Here is a 20495-nt window from a genome sequence, read left to right on the forward strand (position 1 = left end):
ATAGTGTTTGTTGACCCCATCAGGGCAGCCCACCACAGCACCTCAGAAATGGGGAGCAGTGAGTTTTCCTGTGATTTTTGTGCTGAGTGCCTCCTCTGAGTGTATTTGGCATGAAAACTAGACGTGACAATTCTTTTTGCAGGACGCCTTTAACCTTAGCTTTGATGGCTGCAGAGTGTGTGTGTTTGATAAAACAAGAGAATGAATGGTGGCTCTTTGGGCTGATTTGCCTCCTACTACTTAGGACATGAGACTATTCACCCTCCATCCTTCTGCTTAGGGTGCAGGACAGTCTGTGTGGGTGTGTTCATGAACATCTGGCCACAGAATGGTATGGTATGAAACTGATTTATTGATGTGTGAATCATAGCTGACACAGCTTTCTGAATTGTGGAAAAAACAGATTCATCGAACAGGCCACATCGGACAGTGTTCACCCGAGCCATCGAGGCATGCGATCTCCACTGGCAGGATAGCCACTTGCAGCACATTATCAGCAGTGACCTATACACCAACTACTGTTACCATGACGACACTGAAAACTCCCTCTTTGACTCCCGCGGGTGGCCCCTCTGGCATGGTAAGTGGCCAAACCGGAAAGACATTTCCATGACTTACTTCTTTGTTTAGTTTCTATAGCATTACTGGAGTGGGAGGTGGAGAGTTGAGGGATTCAATGGGAGATGGATGAATGCTTGGCAATAGGAGTTTTTCATTCAAATCCAAGTTCAGAAATGGTTTCTTGTGTCTTTTTAATAGTATTTTGGGGGAAACATCTTACTGTTAAATCCTGTTTTTATAGATATATCTGATAATGGCAACTTCCCCCTTCACTTTCTGTTTTAGAACATGTTCCTACAGCCTGTGCACGAGTGGATGCGTTACGTTCTCATGGGTACCCCAGAGAAGCACTGAGACTAGCAATAGCTATTGTTAACACATTGAGACGACAGCAACAGAAGCAGCTGGAAGTGTTCCGAACTCAGAAAAAAGGTGAATGTGTGAAGGAGTTTGTTTCCACTGGAATGGGATTCTTGGTGGTAATGTCACTAGGTTTCATGCTCTTTGGTGGGGAGAGAGCTTTTAAAATTAGAGCCATGGCGATGGCTTCACTCACCACTCTTTTGAAATGTTTAATAGCCAGCTAATCTGTGACAAATTTTAGGCATTTTCCCTCTCTGGTTGAATGTTGTGAAACATAAGTTTGTTTATTTTTTAAGTTTCTTAGTTTCCTAAGTTAATTTTTTAAGGGGGAAAGTTGGTTTTGTTTTTTTTTTTTTTTACTGTTTGAGTTATGTAGTATATCTAAATTACCTAAAATGCAAGTTAACCAGATATATTTCATTCTGTGAAGAAACATTTTAATTGTGACAATTAGGGCTCCAGTGGTAGACTGCCTATGTTTGAATCCTGGCAAGAGGTCCTGGCTGGAGACCTTAGGCATTGACTTGACCTTATCTGTGGACTGGGGCCAATTGAGAACTTGTCTCCTGGAGTTGAAAGATTAAACTAGTTATTTCTTATTAAGTGCTGAAAGCAGGCCTCACATAATATAGAAGTACTGTAAAACATTTTAATTGTAATAACTTGTACATCAGGACATGATGTGTATTTAAAGTGACCAAATAGAACTCCTGGATTTTTTAGATTCTGTAAATAACCTTTGATGAGCTGTCAACTGACAGAACATATTTAACTCCTCTTTGTCTCAGTTTATTAATCTTTTAAATTTTAAATAAGCATTACTTAGTAATAATAATTGCAACAGAGTTATATTACATGCATAAGGGCCTGATCAGAAGAAAGAAATACAATGCTTTCTCTGATTAATCCATGTGCTTCTTTTTCTTCTGTACATGTAGATCTTTTTTATTTTTCTTTGGTATGATTGTTTTGTTTTCACTCTGGAATTTTATATCTTATTCAGAGAGAAGTAGTTTTAGTTGTGATTTTTGGGGGGTTATATTTTTATTTTATTCCTTGGGCAATTATACACATTTCAGGTACACATATCTGAAAATTATCAAAAGTTGAAGTGGGCTGGAGATTAGACTGTTGTAATATTTTATATCCTCTATATTAAAAGTATTAAAAATGTTAACTAACAGTCATTTTTTGATGAAAGAAACTCCCAAAGTTACCACATGAGCCACAAAAGGGGGAGCTCAGATAGGACCGGAATGTCCTATCCCTGAAAATCATTGCTTTGTCCGGTTCTTCATGTTCATCATATCATCACTGGCTACCAGATATATTTGCAGATTATGTTGTTTGGCCCTTTGCAAAATTTTTCTGAAGTCTCTCCCTTCACCTAAACACATACAATATATGGCCAAGAGGTGTTTACTTCTGAAAAGTAGAAAGGATGAAAATAGGCTAAGAGAGAAAGAAGTATTTTTTATACTGCAGCAGGACAGCTTGCTCTTGATGATCATTGGAGTTTTGAAACTTTACTTTATTGCTCTTTACTAAAAAAATTTTTTTTAATGAATTTAATTTAAATGTTACAATATCTAAGAAATACAAAATGTAAAAATGTTCATGTAGAGTAAGTTGAAATACATGTTAAGGTATTAATAGCTGCCTTTGAGGTCTCAGATTCGTTTCTCTTTTATCTTTTACATCATGAAAATTTTAAATTCAGACTATTCTTTACTAGTACTACATACCTATATATCTTTCCCTCCTTTATTTTTGTTTGCCCATATTCAGATAATAGGTGTTTTTGTACTGTTACAATTTCAAATTGCTGTAACAGTTATTTCTTATGGGGCCAAGATTAGTAAATATCTTGTACATTTTCAATAATATTTGGCATATGTCAACTTTTTAAAAATTTGATATAATTGACATACAACATTGGTTTCAGGTATACAACATGATTCCATATTTATATATGTTTTTAAATGATTGCCACAGTAAGTCTAATACACACACACATATGGAGAGAGAGAGAGACAGACAGACAGGCTTGTTGCTAAGAGTAATACTTATGTTTCTGTTTTCATCCTGGTTGTGTATATTAAAACTCAGTGACAGAAACTGAAGGGAAAGTCCCTTCCAAGGAATCTAGTGCTCAGTTTCCATAAATTGTAATACATTGTGCCAGGCCATGCTTCATTTTTATGTACTAATAGTTGGTAGTCCAAAACCGAAGACTTCTAAAGGAATATTGAACTTGGTGGAATAGCTCTGTAGCTATTTACAAGCCAATATTTTTCTTGTTTATTTTATATTATATGTAGTTTCTGTTGTACTTTCCTTCAAGAACGAACTGCTACTATTTCTTATTTTAGTGAACACTTACATGTAAAGTACTGCATTGTTTACAGTAATGGAATATATCCTAAAGTATTTGCAGCTTTTTTCTCAGCACTCTAACTTGAGAATTTTAAAGTTCTAACATTCGTGAAGAAAATGAAAAGGATACATTCCATCCAAATTATGTTATCTTCTGTTGTAGTTCCCCTTTGTGGAAAAGTTTCTCTCTTAAATGGCTTACATATCCATGATAAGGAAGACTCTTGTAAGGTGATAGGGAAGTTCAAGTCTGACCCAGAGTATAGCTGCTCTTTAGACTCTATTTTAGATGACTCAGTGAGAAGAATATCTTCTTAATAAAGTTGTAGTTAGTTAGCCAATGATAATTCCAGGGGGAATTCTTAGTTCTCTTTAAAGCCACTCCTAGGAGGTGAGGAGAGTTGTCCTTAGCTTCTCAGGTGAAAAGTTGGAATTCATTTTTCCTCATACATTATAATTTAATAGTGTAAACAATAATGTCAACCTAGTACTCTGGACATGAATTAAATAGATGCTTGAGAGTTTTCCTGGGCAGTTAACACCATTTATATTGATTCACAGATGACCCTTTAGAACTTAAAATAGCTCACAAGTTGGGGTTTTACGAAATCTTGTTTTTTAATTAAAGAGGAATTTTGAATTGAATGTAGCATTAATTTGTGAGGATGCTGCTATTAAATGGTAAAGCCTTTCTTTCCTCTACTTCTCTTCTTATCTCAATTCTCTTTTCTTACACAGAGCTACCCCATAAAAGCATAACCTCAATAACCAATCTGGAGGGCTGGGTTGGACACCCCCTGGATCCCGTGGGCACGCTTTTCAGCAGCCTTATGGAAGCCTGCCGCACTGACGATGAAAGCTTCCCTGTGTTCTCAGATTTTACAGGTGAAAATAAAACATAAAAATAAAATAATAAAAACATTGACGTTTGCCTCATGTGCTTCCCCCCAAACCCTGAGTGGCATTCGTCACTGGTCATTGTTCTTCACTGTTTCATTTATGAATCCATACAGTTAACAGGACTAGCAGTTAGCAGGAAATGGTACTCCCACTTTTTAGGCAGGCTTTTCAAACTGGGAAAAGTCTTGGAGCTGACAATTGGCAGCATGCATCAAGAACCTAAAAATACTCATTCCCTTCTAATCAGTGATTGTATATCTAAGAATTTATCTGTGTTTCTTACTATTTTCCAGCATAAAGATATAAAATAAGGATATATATCATATGGCAGGGAAGAAGGTTTGTACCTTTGCTGCTCCCATGACTGGATTAGCTTGGAAAGTTAATTATCTAGCCTGTGGTGGTTGCCCTCATGGATTTTGGTGACCCAAACTCTTATCAGGAGGGTGGGGGTATCACTCTGAATCTACTTTCCTTGGGAGTTTGACAGTTGAAGTTTGTTAAGAATTTCTAAATAGAAGCACCGTAACAGTGATAAGACAATGTTCAAGGAATCATTCTCTTTTGACAACTGATGACTCTGATAACAAAAAGGACCATGAAATTGAGTTACATATATATTGTGTTCTCTACTGTTTTTATTATAAATTACAACATTATGGTAAAAGTATGAAAAATTTTCAATTCTAGGTTTTAAATAATTGGTAACTATTACAGTCATGTAATTTTACTCTTGGTTAATTAAAAATTTGTTTACTGTTAAGTATTCTTAGTATCTCTTCTTAGATTTATGGTTTTCTTTGGTGATTCCTTTTTAATGAGAGAAAAATATTTGTACTATGCCTTCCCCCAGAACATACACATTTAGTCAATTGATGGTCATTTTTTTAAAAGATGTTGGAAAACTATATACTTTAACATGGTTTTCCAGCTTTCTTGGAGCTAAGTCAATAATGCGTTTAAGAGTTCTGGGTAAAATATTAATAGATCGTGCCTGTCAGAGCATCTGCAAAAGTAGTTTCTGAACTCTGATTTCTTCTGTGACAGAGAGTATGGGACAGTGCAAGTCTCTGGAATACCAGCGCCTACCTGCACACAAATTCCTAGAAGAAGGGGAATCCTATCTAACGCTGGCTGTGGAAGTAGCCCTAATAGGGCTGGGACAGCAGCGGGTCATGCCTGATGGGCTGTACACCCAAGAGAAGGTTTGCCGCAATGAGGAACAGCTCATCTCCAAGCTTCAGGAGATTGAATTGGATGACACACTGGTGAAAATTTTTCGCAAGCAAGCAGTCTTCCTATTAGAAGGTAACTGATAATGTCTCCACTTGTTTAGCCCATTTTATTTAGGCACTCCGCTTTCTTCTGTTGGGAATACTGTTTGAGTACATTTAATACAGTAGTTATGCTGATTGTATGGTCACTGAGTGTCACAGGCATGCTCATTCTCCAAAAAGTAGTATCACTTAATAAAAATGTACAGATGTTTAGATGTTTATTATTTATTAGGTGGTCATGTAAGCAATGAGCCTGCTAGAAATGAGCCCTATTTGAATGTCACAAGCTTTGAAAAGGACTGTTTTTATTTAAACTGTTGTTCTTCAGATAAATATAAATTTGATATTTAGTGAATTATTGCTGGTAGCCATATTCCTTTGCTCTGTTAAGTAAGAAGATGGAAATTGGTTGGCATTCCTCCAAATTATTGGCTGTTACATGACTTCTGGATTTTGAACCTGTCATTTGCACGTGCTGATAAAGGACCAACAACTGTAGCAGTGAATTTTCACTGTGCTAATTATTTCAGAAAATTCATTAGGTGTAGATTCATCAAGGTAAAAGTTTCATAGAATCTCTAAGGCAAAGTCAAGTTTTCTTCTTTCTGTAAGGTCAAGAGAAAAGTGAAAATATTAGTTGCTCAGTCATATCCAGCTTTCTGTGACCCCATGGACTGTAGCCTGTCAGGCTCCTCTGTCCATGGAATTCTCCAGACAGGAATACTGGAATGGGTAGCCATTCCTTTCTCCTGGGATCTTCTGACCCAGGGATTGAACCCCAGCTCCTGCACTGCAAACAGATTCTTTACCATCTGAGCCAAACAGACAACTCCCCAAATTTTAACTGATATTTTTTTAATGTTTTTTCCTTGTCAACAATAAGTGTACTTAATGTGGCAGCCTACTCTTTTACTGGAGAACGAAATGGCAACCCACTCCAGTATTCTTACCTGGTGAATCCCATGGACAGAGCAGCCTGGTGGGCTACAATCAATGGGGTCACACAGAGTCAGACAAGACTGAAGCAACTTAGTATTAGCAATCTTTTACACAGATTTGGGAGATGTCAGAATTTTTTAATTGCTTCCATCTCTCAAGTACATGTGTGTTATTTTTGTGAGATTCTCTGTGATTGATAAGCTCATAGAATATGGTTTATTTGTCTTGTATTTGGAATGACTATACTTAGGGAAGGGATTTAGAGAAAATAGCATTTCAAAACCTCTCTTATATGTCCAAAGCTAAAGATCTAGTTGAAAAAAATTTTTTTCATTAAATGCACTTTACATTTATATGTTTTAGAAATGCAGGGTTTTTTATGCTGGTTCTTAGTAACTCTTGGTAAACTGCCTTTTGATTTTCATTATCCTGAAGGAATAGAAGAGGATGTGTGCTTTTCAAAGTTGATAGTGTCTGATACCTGTTCATCACTTACTTATCTATATGTCTTCATGTTCATTACTTATGAATATTTTTAAACTTTGTTTTACTCTTTGATTAGTCCATACTTTCTTGTTAAACATTTTAATTAGAACTATGCCCGATAAGGAGTGCTGATGACTTATCCCAGCCTCCTCTCCTTTCCCAGCCTTGCTCAGCCCACAAAGAGTGGGTGGTGCAGGACAGGAAGAAGTCCAAGGGGAAGCCAAGGAACCATTTCTATAAACTCCAAAAGATAAGTGCTCCATGATAGCATCAACTACACTGGGCACCAAGTTCTTCATGCATTGATACTCTGTGAATTTCAGGGGCAAATTAGTTAGTGGACTTAAGTATCTGAAAAAGAGGAAGCAGTGGCCCTGTATTGCTGCTGAGTGTTAGTCACTTCTGGACATACTGTGGGCATACTGGAAAAACACTTCTGGGGGACTTAACTTCCAAATTTCAGTTTTTCACTTTTCAGTACACTGGAGCTCAGGGATTACACTGATTATTCATTGACAAATAATTCTGTGATACCTGACTCAATGTTTTGCTTGTTGGGAAGTGCTGTTATATTGATTATGCATCCTGGCTTTCCCTGCGTAGTACAGAAAGGGAACTTGATGGTTTAAGGGAAATGCTGAAAGGAAATGGAGGAGAGATAAAGAAGAAAAATAGATGTTTGCTATAATTAGTCCTTAATAAAGTAGAGTTCATGTCTTATTCTGCTCAAGCTGCCATAAAAAAATACTACAAGTTAGATGCTTAAACAACAGAAGTTTATTTCTCACAGTTTTGGAGGCTGAGAAGTCCAAGGTTGAGGAGCTCACTAATTCAGTTTCTGGTGAGGGCCCTCCTCCTGCTTGCACAGGGCTGCCTTCTCTCTGAGTTCTGACAAGGAAGAGACAGCATTCACTCTGTCTCTTCTTATGGGACACTAATTCTGCCAGACCAGGTCAGGGCCCCTATGACCTCATTTAACCTTAATTACTTCCATAAAGGCCCTGTCTTCAAATACACTCACGTTGGGAGTTAGGAATTTGAGAGGAGGGCAGGCATTCAGTCTATAATAGTAACAAATAATTTGGCCTCATATGAACTAAAAGATAAAAACTGTAATGCTATATCAACTTTTTACTAATATCAGATCACTAAAACATTTTTAAATATCTTTAGTTTGTCTTGGTAAAAAGGTGGTCTACATGACTTTTAAAGTACTTAAATAAGGAACAGTTCAAAACTGCTAACCAAAGAATGAAACAATGACATTTAAAAACAACTTCTGTTAGTTTAAAATGATCTAAAATATATCGTGCTCTTACCAGAGTGCCCAGTTCAATAACTCCTCTCACCATTTCCTCTAAACTGCATTTCTTGCATTCTCAACTCTTCACCAGACTTAGTTTTCTCATGGAAATCAACTGTATTATGTCCTTTGAGCAGTAATGTGATGGTTCATAATTCTAGAGTCATGAAACCCATGTTACCCAAAAGTGACATGGAAACTAATTTACAAAACGTAACTAGACCTCACAGTACCTAAGCGGAAAGTAGTTGAACTAACCACTGTGGTTTCCTTTCAAAATTTGTTTTAAAAGTTGGTATTGCCCTTCGTAAGGTAGCAAGCATTTAGAGAGCACAAAGGGGAAGTCAGCGCTGCCACGATGCCGGTCATAACTTCTGAGAAATGAATTTTGATAGCTTCAATATAAGTTTGCTTTTGAAATTGATCTTTTGAAGCCCAAATAGTGGCAGACTCAGTTACTTTTTTTCTTTTGCTTATGGTGAGTATTATTCTATTTTTTATTATTAATCACTTTCTGAGAATTAACATCTATTTCTCCTTATTAAAAGCAGCAATACTTAAAAGTCTTTGTACTGGAATTTGTGGTTCAGAATCTCCATCCCTCCCACTGAAGCAGAGCACTCTTTTCTGGAAACCTGGCTTATCTGTGCCCCTACAGCTGAGTCTGGAGCAGGTTCCAATGTGAAACTGTAGAGTCACCTGTGTATTTGAAAATCTGGATGCTTAGATATCACACATTGAGAGAGGGCCTGTCTTAAGTTCAGTGAGGTTTCCTGCTTCCTTATTTCCTGAAGCAGTTGTAATGTGAACAAGCTCCGGCCCCTAGTTGATTCTCCTTTCAGCTGTGCTGCAGGGAGTTGTTCTGAAGTGAATTTGATGTCGTATACTCTACCCTGTAGCATCATTTCTGACTTAAGAATTGTATTCATTTCAGTCACGTCACTTAGATTACATTCTTCACTAGATTAACACTGTTTATAACTTTACATAAGAAATTTATACTTTACAAGAAGTCTTAGTTCCTTGTTTAAGAATGTAAAATGTATATGCTCTCTTCCTACAGCCGGCCCATATAGTGGTTTAGGCGAAATAATCCATCGGGAGAGTGTTCCAATGCACACATTTGCCAAGTATCTCTTCACCTCTCTCCTACCTCATGATGCTGAACTGGCATACAAAATTGCACTGAGAGCAATGCGGTACGTATTCCGCCCTGTGGGCAGAGGTGATCCAAATCCCCACCAGGAAAAATGGCTGTTAGCTGACTTCTCGCTCATCCATGTTTCTGGTAGGCAGCAGGAATCTGAAGAAGCTATTCGTGCTTCTTGAGTTGTGGCGGTGGTAGTTTGTTGCCTCGTTTGGCTTTTGTTTTAAAGTAAGGGAAAGAGGGTATTTTTGTCGGCCGTCACACGTTCATGGTGGCTTTATCCTACTTTGTCTTGAAGCTAGAATTTGAGACTAGAGAACAATTTCAGTTTGGGTTTCGTCACAAGGCAGCAACCTTCTTAAATAACTCATTATTTTGAAAAAATTAGATTTTTGAAACAGTGGTAAATAATACATATACCTGGCTGAATATAATAATTGAGGAAGCCCTTCACACCTGCTGCAGTTATACATTCCCGTCAGTAGGGCAGGAGAGCCATCTTGGCACGGAAACACCTTTGCGCTCAACTGGAGAAAGAGAGAAGGTGGGAGCTCTGTCTGGCATGGACAGCATCGCAGTTCAGGGGTCGTCCAGGATTTGCCTGCCTCGGCTCTGTTCCCATCACCCTCGGTCCCTTTTTCAGTAATAATAATTAGAACACGTTGTCCTCTGCTGCTGACTTTTCTGTTTTCTCCTCCTTTATAAAGTCAGTTCAAAGTAATTATTTTCATCATGAATTTGTGCTAGCTGAATATTTTTTAATGCATTCAAGATGGCATTTTTCAATCTTATATATAGTCTTTTAAACTTTAAGGATCTGAAAGAAATAATCTGTTTTCTTAAAATGTGAGCTTTTTCCTTTTTTTTTTTTTTTTTTTAATCAACACACTTGTTAAAGTGCAGATTAGACCCTGTTATTGCCACCTAAAGACACACCTCCAACTTGAGATGTTGGAAAATAGTTTGATTCCACAGAAACTTTTTAGCCAGTGTAGTGGATTCAAAAACAGTGCCTTTCCTGTATGAGTATAACTTAAAAATCACAGGAGTCCTCTTTTTTATGCAGCAATAGAGTGTGTATTCATGTATGTGTTTATATGTACCTGTGTGTCATTGTGTATGGAGGTGGCTGCTGCTGCTTCGCATCAGTCATGTCCAACTCTGTGCGACCCCATGGACGGCAGCCCACCAGGCTCCCCCGTCCCTGGGATTCTCCAGGCAAGAACACTGGAGTGGGTTGCCATTTCCTTCTCCAATGCATGAAAGTGAAAAGTGAAAGTGAAGTCGCTCAGTCGTGTCCAAGTCTTCGCAACCCCATGGACTGCAGCCTACCAGGCTCCTCCGTCCATTGGAGTCTCCAGGCAGGAGTACTGGAGTGGGGTGCCATCGTGTATGGAGGCTAACATCTTTTAATTTGACATGCTTTCTTGGCAACATGAAATCTCATTAACATATCAGAAAAACCTTAAAAGTTCTCTCGTCTATTTTTTAAATATATAAAAAAATAACATAAGCAAAAGTCCACCACCAAATTACTTTATACCACTTGGTTTGTATTTTAGAGCACAATTTTATAAGTACATTCCTATTCCCATTTTTGGAAGCTGACAGATGAAGACAGGCACTCTGCTCTGTACTAAGATTTGTGCTCCTGTGCAAAGGAAAGGATGCTAATGTTGTGATGCCACCAGATGCTATTGCCTCAAATCCTGTTAAGTTTAAGGGTAAAATAGAGTACGGTTTCTCTGTGGTTCTGGCTTATGTGAAGGTATCTGTCAGGAGGGAAGAGGCTTACTTTTCTAACACTCCGAAACTTATCTCTGTCTGCCCTCGGTGGCTGCCAAGGCAGAGTGTTCATGGGGAATTTTAGCAGGGCACAGGGGAATTGTTACCACTTCTTTTCCACCTGCCACATGCCCTCAGCCAAAGGGCTGCCGTGGGAGGGAGGTGGTGTGAACTATTAGAGCATCTCTAGTATGCTAGGCTGGAGAAGGCAATGGCACCCCTCTCCAGCACTCTTGCCTGGAAAATCCCATGGACGGTGGAGCCTGGTGGGCCACAGTCCACGGGGTCACTAAGAGTCGGACACAACTGAGCGACTTCACTTTCACTTTTCACTTTAACACATTGGAGAAGGAAATGGCAACCCACTCCAGTGTTCTTGCCTGGAGAATCCCAGGGACGGGGGAGCCTCATGGGCTGCCATCTATGGGGTCGCACAGAGTCCGACACGACTGAAGCGACTTAGCAGCAGCAGCAGCAGTATGCTAGGCAGAGAAGGTACTGGCACCCCACTCCAGTACTCTTGCCTGGAAAATCCCATGGATGGAGGAGCCTGGTAGGCTGCAGTCCATGGGGTCTCTAAGAGTCGGACACGACTGAGCGACTTCCCTTTCACTTTTCACTTGCATGCATTGGAGAAAGAAATGGCAGCCCACTCCAGTGTTCTTGCCTGGAGAATCCCAGGGATGGGGGATCCTGGTGGGCTGCCGTCTATGGGGTCGCACAGAGTCGGACACAACTGAAGTGACTTAGCAGCAGTATGCTAGGAGTGACTGTTCTTCTGGATGGATTCTGATACTGTTTCCAGCCTCTGGGAACAGCCAGGGGAACAGGAAGGAAAAGAGACCTGTGGCTTACTTGCTTCTTAGTCTTTCTAGAAAGAGAGGGGAAGTCCTGAAGAAAAGTGCTTTCACAATCATTTTCCCATCTTTCCAGGAATGTTGATAGTTTCCTCTACGGCAACTCTGGAAAGATCTGTCTGTGAATATAAGGATATTCCCGGATGTTTAAAAGGCTAACTAGCAACCCCACCAAAATTCTTACTACTAAATTGCCACCATCTAATGCTGACATCTCTATGTCCCTACATAAAAGGAAAAGGGAGGGAGGCATTTGAGCTGTCAGAGCAATAACTGCTGTTGGGCGAGGCCCCAACCCCAGCATCACACCCTGAGCCCGCCGACCTCTCCTGGCCCCCAACTCTTCCTCCACAGTCCCTGACACTGGTGTACTTGAGTGAAGGGCAGTATTTGTGATGGTTGTAAAAAAAAAAACTATTGCAGTTACAGCTACTCTGCTAATCTCGTTGGTTCTTGTATTTGGAAGAGACCATAAGCATGTGCTTTGTTTCAGTAGTTGTTCTTTATAAGTCAACATTCTTAAAGACAGATTGATTAAAATAAGAAATGGTGCTGAGTTTGTAAGACTGTCAAGGGACAAATACTCAGATCATTTGCACTCATCATCTGTAATGTGACTGATACAACATTTTCTAACTACAAATTTCTGAAGTATAAGGAACTAATTCTGCAGAAAGGATGAATATATGGATAGGAAGTCATTTTTGTTTTGCTTTCCCTCTCATTTTAGGAAGTTAAACTTATTCATCTCAACTATACTGTGATTCCTAACTCTTTATCATCTCAATCTTAAATATCCACTTCACTATCAGTTTCTTTTGATTTTTATTTTTCAGTGAATTATAAGTTTCAGAAATTTTACAGTAGGTAAACACTAAGACTTGTGTTTCAAAGCTCTCTATTGTTACATATCTTCATTTCCTTGAATATTGCCATTTTCTGAATGCTACTAAAGAGAGGAAACCCTTAGGTTTAGATAGTGAGCCATTAATGAAGTAACTTTAGCATCCGGACAGCAGAGCATAGCTGTACCAGCTCTCCCCTCACCAAGGACCTGAGCGGTCTCTCCCAGCGTGTCCTCTCTCTGGCTTATGGCCAGTCCCTATGGCCCAGGTGGTAACTGAGCGCTGCCTGCCTTGTCTTATCATTACAGGTTGCTAGTATTGGAATCTACTGCTCCAACGGGAGACCTCACCCGCCCACACCACATTGCATCAGTTGTTCCCAACCGATACCCTCGCTGGTTCACTCTAAGCCACATAGAATCCCAGCAGTGTGAGCTGGCATCCACTATGCTAACTGCAGCCAAAGGTACTGGGTCATCCTGAGGTCTTGTGATTATTTTGTGAATTTGCCTCTTTAAGGGTCATGTTTTCCATCACATTTTCAGTGGTGGAGCTTATGTTGTAAAGGATTCTTTTCTTTAGATGTTAGCTTAGGAAGCAAAACAGGTGCTACTCATTTGAGCCAACATTTTCCTCATTTAACTGCATCGTTAAACTTGCTCCTAGCAGAGTTCAGGTTTACTCACTATGGCATGTAAATGGTGGGTGAGCTCCAGAAGCAGATTAAAAAGTTGGATTCCATTTTTTTCTCCCTGAAATATTCACCAAAATACATCAGTAGGAACCTGAAGAACGATTTGCTCTCTCTTACTGGTTCTGGTTCACACATGCTTTTAGTCACTGAGGGTGTGTCTCAGTGTCTCTTTTTTTCAAGCTGGAATGCACAGGTATTGCGATAACCTTGAGACATTTAGTTGGGCCATCTGTGAACATTACGTGTGAATTAAGTTGTGCTTTGTGTCTTGTTCCTTTTTAAACTCCCTTTGGGTGTGTGTGTATGGTTTTTTTGTTTGTTTTGCTCTGCCTTGATTCTGTTTCCCCCTGTTCATTGCAGGTGATGTTCGGAGGCTGGAAACAGTGTTAGAATCCATCCAGAAAAACATTCACTCCTCATCCCACATCTTCAAGCTTGCCCAGGATGCATTTAAAATAGCAACTCTCATGGACAGTTTGCCAGACATCACTCTTTTGAAAGTGTCTCTGGAGCTGGGCCTGCAGGTACGTGACTGTGGTTTTTCCTGGGGTGACAAGGGCTGCTAATAAAAGCATCATCCTCAGACTGTGTCTGCTGGTTTGGGTGTTTCAGTGCAGGCCCATGACTCTTTGGTGCACAGGTCTGCTAGACCTCAGGAGAACACTGCGCTTCACAGACATAGTCATTCCGAGCTGAGCCACACTGCAGCTGCACATGTAGGACTGTGCAGTTTAGAAGCCCTGTTGGTGTCTTTCAACAAAAAAAGCATCTTCTGTATTAGAGCCTTAACCTCACTGTTTCTCCTTTAATGAATGAAGAAGAGTTATTCCTGTACATGACTTAAGCTCTCTTGTGTAATAAAGAGTCAGTTGTTAGGGCTCTATTTTTAGAGGAAGTATGGATATTTATTGATGTTTTTTCATTTTCATAACAGATGGACAGTTCGTCTCCTTTTTATAACCCTGAGAAAATTAGGTAAAGGAAGAGGGATTGGGTCTGGTTTCAGCTTCAGCAAGCATACTTAGACATATTATCAAGGACACTTTGAGTTATTTATTTAAGTAGGTGTTGCTTCCTTAGAGTATCTGAAAAGATTACTGTATAATTCAGGAACTGAAAAGTTTATGTTTCTACTTTTCTCAGGGAATCCCTATTAACATTTGTGTTTTTCCCTCCATAAAAAAGCAGTAAAAGAAATTGCCACTTTCTGATTTTCTAAAGTATGGAGATTAGAATGCCCTGGTTAGATGATTCATACAGTTTTCTAGTTATGGCTTCTCCTTTCAGTGATTAATAAGGTTAAAGAATTAGATTACAGGAAAATGCCCTTGCCATATATATAGTACTCTACAAGTAGAGGGCATGGGAAATTATACTTAAAGCTATATGATGACATTTTAGAAGTTTCTTTTTAAAAGTAACTTCATATTGTTTGGCTTATTTTTGTTATCATTTGCCTCAGAGATATGATGCAGAAAGAGCCATTAACATGAGCTTTCTGGCTATTTGGAATTCTGGCAGATTATTTTGGTAAATGGCAGATTACTAGGAGCTTGCTCCCTGCTTCATTCTTCCTGGGACCCAGGAAGGAATCCCATAGACCTTTCCAAGACAGTATTATGTTTCTAGAGGTTCTGAATCTTAAAAAATGAGGGAAGCAGAAAGATACGGTTGATTTTATCTAGGAATCTGTTAGAAACTAAAAAACAAAATTAGATTGCTAATGATGCCAAAGGTGATTTCCTTCTATAGACTTGTGCTTATCTTCTTAATAACCGGGAAGGAACAACCAGAGGTTGAAGACATAACTAAAACAATTATTTTTTTTTAAAATGGAAGGTTCTCAGTCAGAATTGATTCATGAGGTGGCTCAGAGATTCAGAAGCATGGAATGGTAAAGACGGGGAGGGGAAGAGCGCATGGCCATGTTTAATGCGCCAGCCCAGCCTTGGAGTTTTGCAGAGGAGAAAAGTGGTTGGTTGAGTGGCTTGCCCAGGATGCCACATCTAGCCAGTCGGCCACCAGGAGTAGAACACAAACCTCCTGCCTCCCAGGCTGGGACGAGACCAGCGAGGGAAGCCGTAGACAAATCCAAGTTCATTTGCAGAGCTTTGCTCCAAATAAGGCTCTCCATTCTCCTGGTAGTTAGGGAGTGTGCCTGGTATTAATAATTTATACCTTGGGGTGAACGGTTTTCTTTTTCATTGACTTGGTATAACCTTCCAAAGCATTCTGTTATCCTGTCTCTATAGGTTATGCGAATGACACTGTCAACCTTAAACTGGCGCCGACGGGAGATGGTGAGGTGGCTGGTAACGTGCGCTACTGAAGTGGGTAGGTTGAGTCGGGAGGAGCTTCCCCAGGGGCCTTGTGGTCAGGTTCAGCCTGCCATCTCCAGATACACACAGGAGCGTTTTCACTCTTTGACTTTGACGTCTCCAAGGCTCCTGCCCCTTCCAGCAACCTACAGCGGCCCCCTTCCCCCAACCCTCACCTTCCACATCCAGTTACACTCACTGGCATTGCTCCTGTCACATCTGTGGGGCTCCAGTGTCTTATTTAAAGTGGAATAGGCCAGGGAGTAAACCCTTTTTATTCAGTTCTGTCACACTTAAGGTGCCTTTAGTAGCTTCTTGTGATAATCAAATTTACAGTTTTCATATTCCAGAAATGGAATGAATATGAAACATTGGTAGGAGGGAAACCATCTTTGAAAATACCTTCAGACTCTGGGTTTGGGGTTCACAGCACTTTAATGAAAATAATATAGAGTTATCTCGTTGCTCTAAGTTTTTCCTTCATTATCTGAGGGCATTTCTCAAGGTACCCAGCAGAGAAGTGACCACTGGGTGTGGTTTAGGTGAGCGTTCAGATGTATGAGAATTTTTAGTAGCCACAAGAAGATCTGGGCTGCTTATATTGGTGCAGTTTGTGAAACCCTTCAGCCAACTAGCTCCTCTCTGCAGCAGTGAGTCGGAACTAAAAAGCCCAGACATTCCTGGTGAGAATGCCAACACAAACCAAATAGTGGCTGTTTAAAATGAATGTTGGTTAAACAGCCACCGTTTCTTCCCGTTTGCATCAGAAAAGGATATATACCTCTTGCTGAGAATACGCTGCCACCTCAGTGTGTATCTAAAGACTGACACAGCAGATACCGTAAAAGCATTTTCCTTGTTGTTTTTCTTTTGTTAATCTATAATGGTATGTTATCTTGGAAAGCAGGAAATTGGTCTCAATATAAAAGTTATATTACCAACGTGATGCTTTAGTACATCAATACAAAGATAATACCGTTTCAAAAACTGCCACACCACTACTCTACCCTGCACCAAGACAGAGGCCTAATTCCTCTTAGATTTAGTGCCTGCTTTTTAAATGGCTCACATGTAGGATTTTCCTACAGCTGAGGCACATTAATCTGTGTACTTAGAATGACGGTTAAACCTTGTCATCCGTTTCAAACATTTGAGTCATCTGTATGTCTGCTTCTGTTGACTTTTTTCTCTCTGATTACAGGTCACATTTCCTTGCTTCTTTGTGTGTTTAATCATTTTGTATTGTGTGTACTTTAAACTTGGGCACATATACATACATATCACATAAAGACTCCCTGTTCTAGTGAGGGTTGTACTTTCTCTGACTCACAGTCTGTAGTGGGTAACTGACAGGAGGCCCCAGTGAACTGGAACTCATTAGCAAAAAGCCATTGTCTGAAATGGCAAGCAAGCAGCAGCACAGCGCAAATACCAGCTACCGAGAGGATTCGTTCTTTATTACAGGAAGTTCATGTTCCTTAGGCATTTCACTGAATAACAATCTATCATAACCTTGTTGTAAAAGGTTGCTCCCAGGCACATTACCTTACAGGATTTTCTGGCTGGGCTCATGTTCTGTGATAGTTAACAGTGTAAGCATTGATTAAAGAGTGGAAGTAAGGCGAGGCCCCCAGGCAGCCAGTCAGTAATGGGGCTTCTCTGTGTTCTTGGCAGGTGTTTATGCCCTGGACAGCATCATGCAGAGCTGGTTTACACTCTTTACTCCCACCGAAGCCACAAGTATTGTTGCCACCACTGTGATGTCCAACAGCACCATTGTCCGCCTCCACCTGGACTGCCACCAGCAGGAAAAGCTGGCCAGCAGCGCCCGGACACTCGCGCTGCAGTGTGCCATGAAGGACCCTCAGAACTGTGCCCTCTCCGCGCTGACCCTGTGTGAAAAGGATCACATAGCTTTTGAGACGGCGTACCAAATCGTTCTTGACGCTGCTACAACCGGCATGAGTTACACCCAGCTCTTCACAATAGCACGGTACATGGAGCACCGCGGGTACCCCATGAGGGCCTACAAGCTGGCCACCCTGGCCATGACCCATCTCAACCTGAGCTACAATCAGGACACGCACCCCGCCATTAACGACGTTCTGTGGGCCTGTGCGCTCAGCCACTCCCTTGGTAAAAACGAGCTTGCAGCTGTGATCCCTCTGGTGGTCAAGAGTGTCAAGTGCGCGACGGTACTGTCCGACATTTTGCGCAGGTGCACTCTGACCACCCCTGGCGTGGTGGGGCTTCACGGGAGGAGGACCTCTGGGAAGCTCATGTCACTGGACAAAGCCCCCTTGAGGCAACTCTTGGATGCCACGATTGGGGCCTACATCAACACGACACACTCACGGCTCACACACATCAGTCCTCGGCACTACAGTGAGTTCATAGAGTTCCTCAGCAAGGCCCGAGAGACCTTCTTAATGGCGCATGATGGACACATTCAGTTTACACAGTTTATCGACAACCTGAAACAAATCTACAAAGGCAAAAAGAAACTGATGATGTTGGTTCGGGAGAGGTTTGGTTGATAGAACTTGTATGAATGAGGGTGGGGGTGGGATTGGGAGGGATGGTTTGTTTTTACTTGAGCCTGCCTTTGTACCCTTTTTAACTTAAAGAACAGAGCCACACCGGTATTATATGTGTATAGTTATATTGCGTTTGCAGACTAAATTGTCATGTTGTGAAAGTTTGTGTGTTTTTAATTTTTTTCCCTTTTTCTTTCGTTTTATTTTTTTTAACTCTTCCTTTTGTTTTGTATGAGAGAGAGGTTAAAAAGGTTTGGTTTACACTGAGTATATGTTGTCAAGTGGCAAAAGTCCACATAGCTCTCCTGTTTTCTGTATACGTTCACAGCCTCAAAAAAAAAAAAAAAATAATTGAAATGGCTTTAAAAACCAAACAAAACACCTCCATCCTGTGATAAGTACCTCGAATGGATTCAGCTTTACTCCTTTGTAACTCATCTTTACATTTGCAGCATATTTAAACAAACCAACAAAACGAAATATTAATAGTTAAAAGGCTGACCCACGTGGCTTTGCAGTGCTGTTCGTCCAGAAGCATGGCACACGATGCTTGTGCATGTGGAAACTTAGCGACTGTCAACATACATTCTCAGGGATTTATCAAAAAAAAAATTAAAAAAAGAATGAGAGCATTTATTGTACTGTATATATATTATAGTATATGTCTGAATATTGAAAATATAACATTAACTAATTTATAAAAAATATTCTATGTAATGCAAAATACTTGAAGCTGCAGTAGCTTGGTTTTAAACAAAAACAACAACAAAAAAAAACTGAGAGAAAACCTATCAGAAGGACTAAAAGTGCGCCTTGCTTCAGGGTTGGCTCAGGTGGTGAACTTCATACTGGGCATCTATGCAGAGCCACCTTTTGGATTGCATGGTTGGACTGAGATCCATTGGGAGAAATGATATATGTATATATATTTATACAACTTATGTATACATATATATATGTATACACACAGACACAAGACACACACACACACACCACCACCAACCACTACATCACACATGCTTATAACAGGCACTAGAATAAAGAGGGACAACAAAATACACAGCCAGAGCAGCAAGCCTTAGCATTAAGAATATACAGTATGCCGGAACTGGGGTTCGTGCCTCCTAGCCTAGGAAACTTAAAAGAAATATCCTTTTGACACAAAACGCAAAATGTTTTCCAAAACAATTGACATATGATACATTACGCCTTTGCAGTGAGCTAATAATAAGCTAACCTTTGTGCACAAATAACATTATATATATTATATATCTATTCTGCATAGGTATTTTGACTTTGTGCAGGACAGAAAGTTGTGTAGGTATGACTGTTCTACTTTTCAGTTTTCTTTCTTTTTTTTAAATATATTTTATTTTCTCTAGAATTACTCAAAACAAAAGCAGCCTTCTATCTTGCCTTGTCTTAATGCTTTAAAATAACCAAACTGGAGATCTAACTACCAAACTGTTCATTATATTATTAAATACCAACTTTGGTTACAGTATAGTGTCTTTACTTTAGCTGATGGTTCTGTAACCTTGTGCTTTTTAAAGCAATTTTTATGTTTTGGTGCAAAAGTTGTCCAGTGTCTCTTGTTCCCTTCATTAGAGAACATGCTAGAGGTATGTTTGTAGGTATTTTTGTTTAGAGGAACTATTTCATGCGCTCCATTTTATTTATTATAATAGGTAAAAAGAAAAAAAAAAGGTTGTACTTCATCACCCATGTAAACATGCTCATGAAGTTGAAAGTAATTAAGATTTGATACACTGATATCAATTTATTTATGTAACTAAATCACTGTTTTATAAACTTGTTAATGATCAACAATTTTTGTTTTGATTAAAATTAGTTTTTTGAAAGTTGATTCTGCCTCCTTTATGGTATATCTCTAATTATGCTTGAATTTTGTGATTATGAACCTGGGTGTTACCACATCTCCAAGTGTTTAATACCATAGTCGCTCATTGAATAATTATTTGTATACTGTTTTCTAGGCCCTGGAGATACAATGATGAATAAAGCTAGACACTGGAGCTTACTTTCTGCTTAGTGGAAAAGACAGACATAAATGAGATAACCACAAAGAGACAGACTAGTCAGTTTT

At 39.7% G+C, this 20495-nt stretch overlaps 1 protein-coding gene across 1 annotated transcript in view; it reads left to right on the forward strand.

Moving 5' to 3' along the window:
- Positions 1 to 20255, forward strand: part of ZSWIM6 (zinc finger SWIM-type containing 6) — a 212658-nt gene extending 192403 nt beyond the window's left edge. The window contains exons 7-15 of the mRNA XM_040262393.1: positions 404 to 580; positions 847 to 993; positions 4039 to 4185; positions 5248 to 5508; positions 9269 to 9404; positions 13148 to 13305; positions 13894 to 14057; positions 15786 to 15867; positions 17526 to 20255. Coding sequence (XP_040118327.1) covers positions 404 to 580; positions 847 to 993; positions 4039 to 4185; positions 5248 to 5508; positions 9269 to 9404; positions 13148 to 13305; positions 13894 to 14057; positions 15786 to 15867; positions 17526 to 18388 — 2135 coding nt within the window. The 3' untranslated portion in view covers positions 18389 to 20255. The remainder of the gene's footprint in view (positions 1 to 403; positions 581 to 846; positions 994 to 4038; positions 4186 to 5247; positions 5509 to 9268; positions 9405 to 13147; positions 13306 to 13893; positions 14058 to 15785; positions 15868 to 17525) is intronic.
- The last annotated feature ends 240 nt before the right edge of the window (positions 20256 to 20495 follow it).

This window comes from Oryx dammah, unplaced genomic scaffold (genome assembly GCF_014754425.2).
Source record: "Oryx dammah isolate SB20612 unplaced genomic scaffold, SCBI_Odam_1.1 HiC_scaffold_20, whole genome shotgun sequence".
NCBI lineage: Eukaryota > Metazoa > Chordata > Mammalia > Artiodactyla > Bovidae > Oryx > Oryx dammah.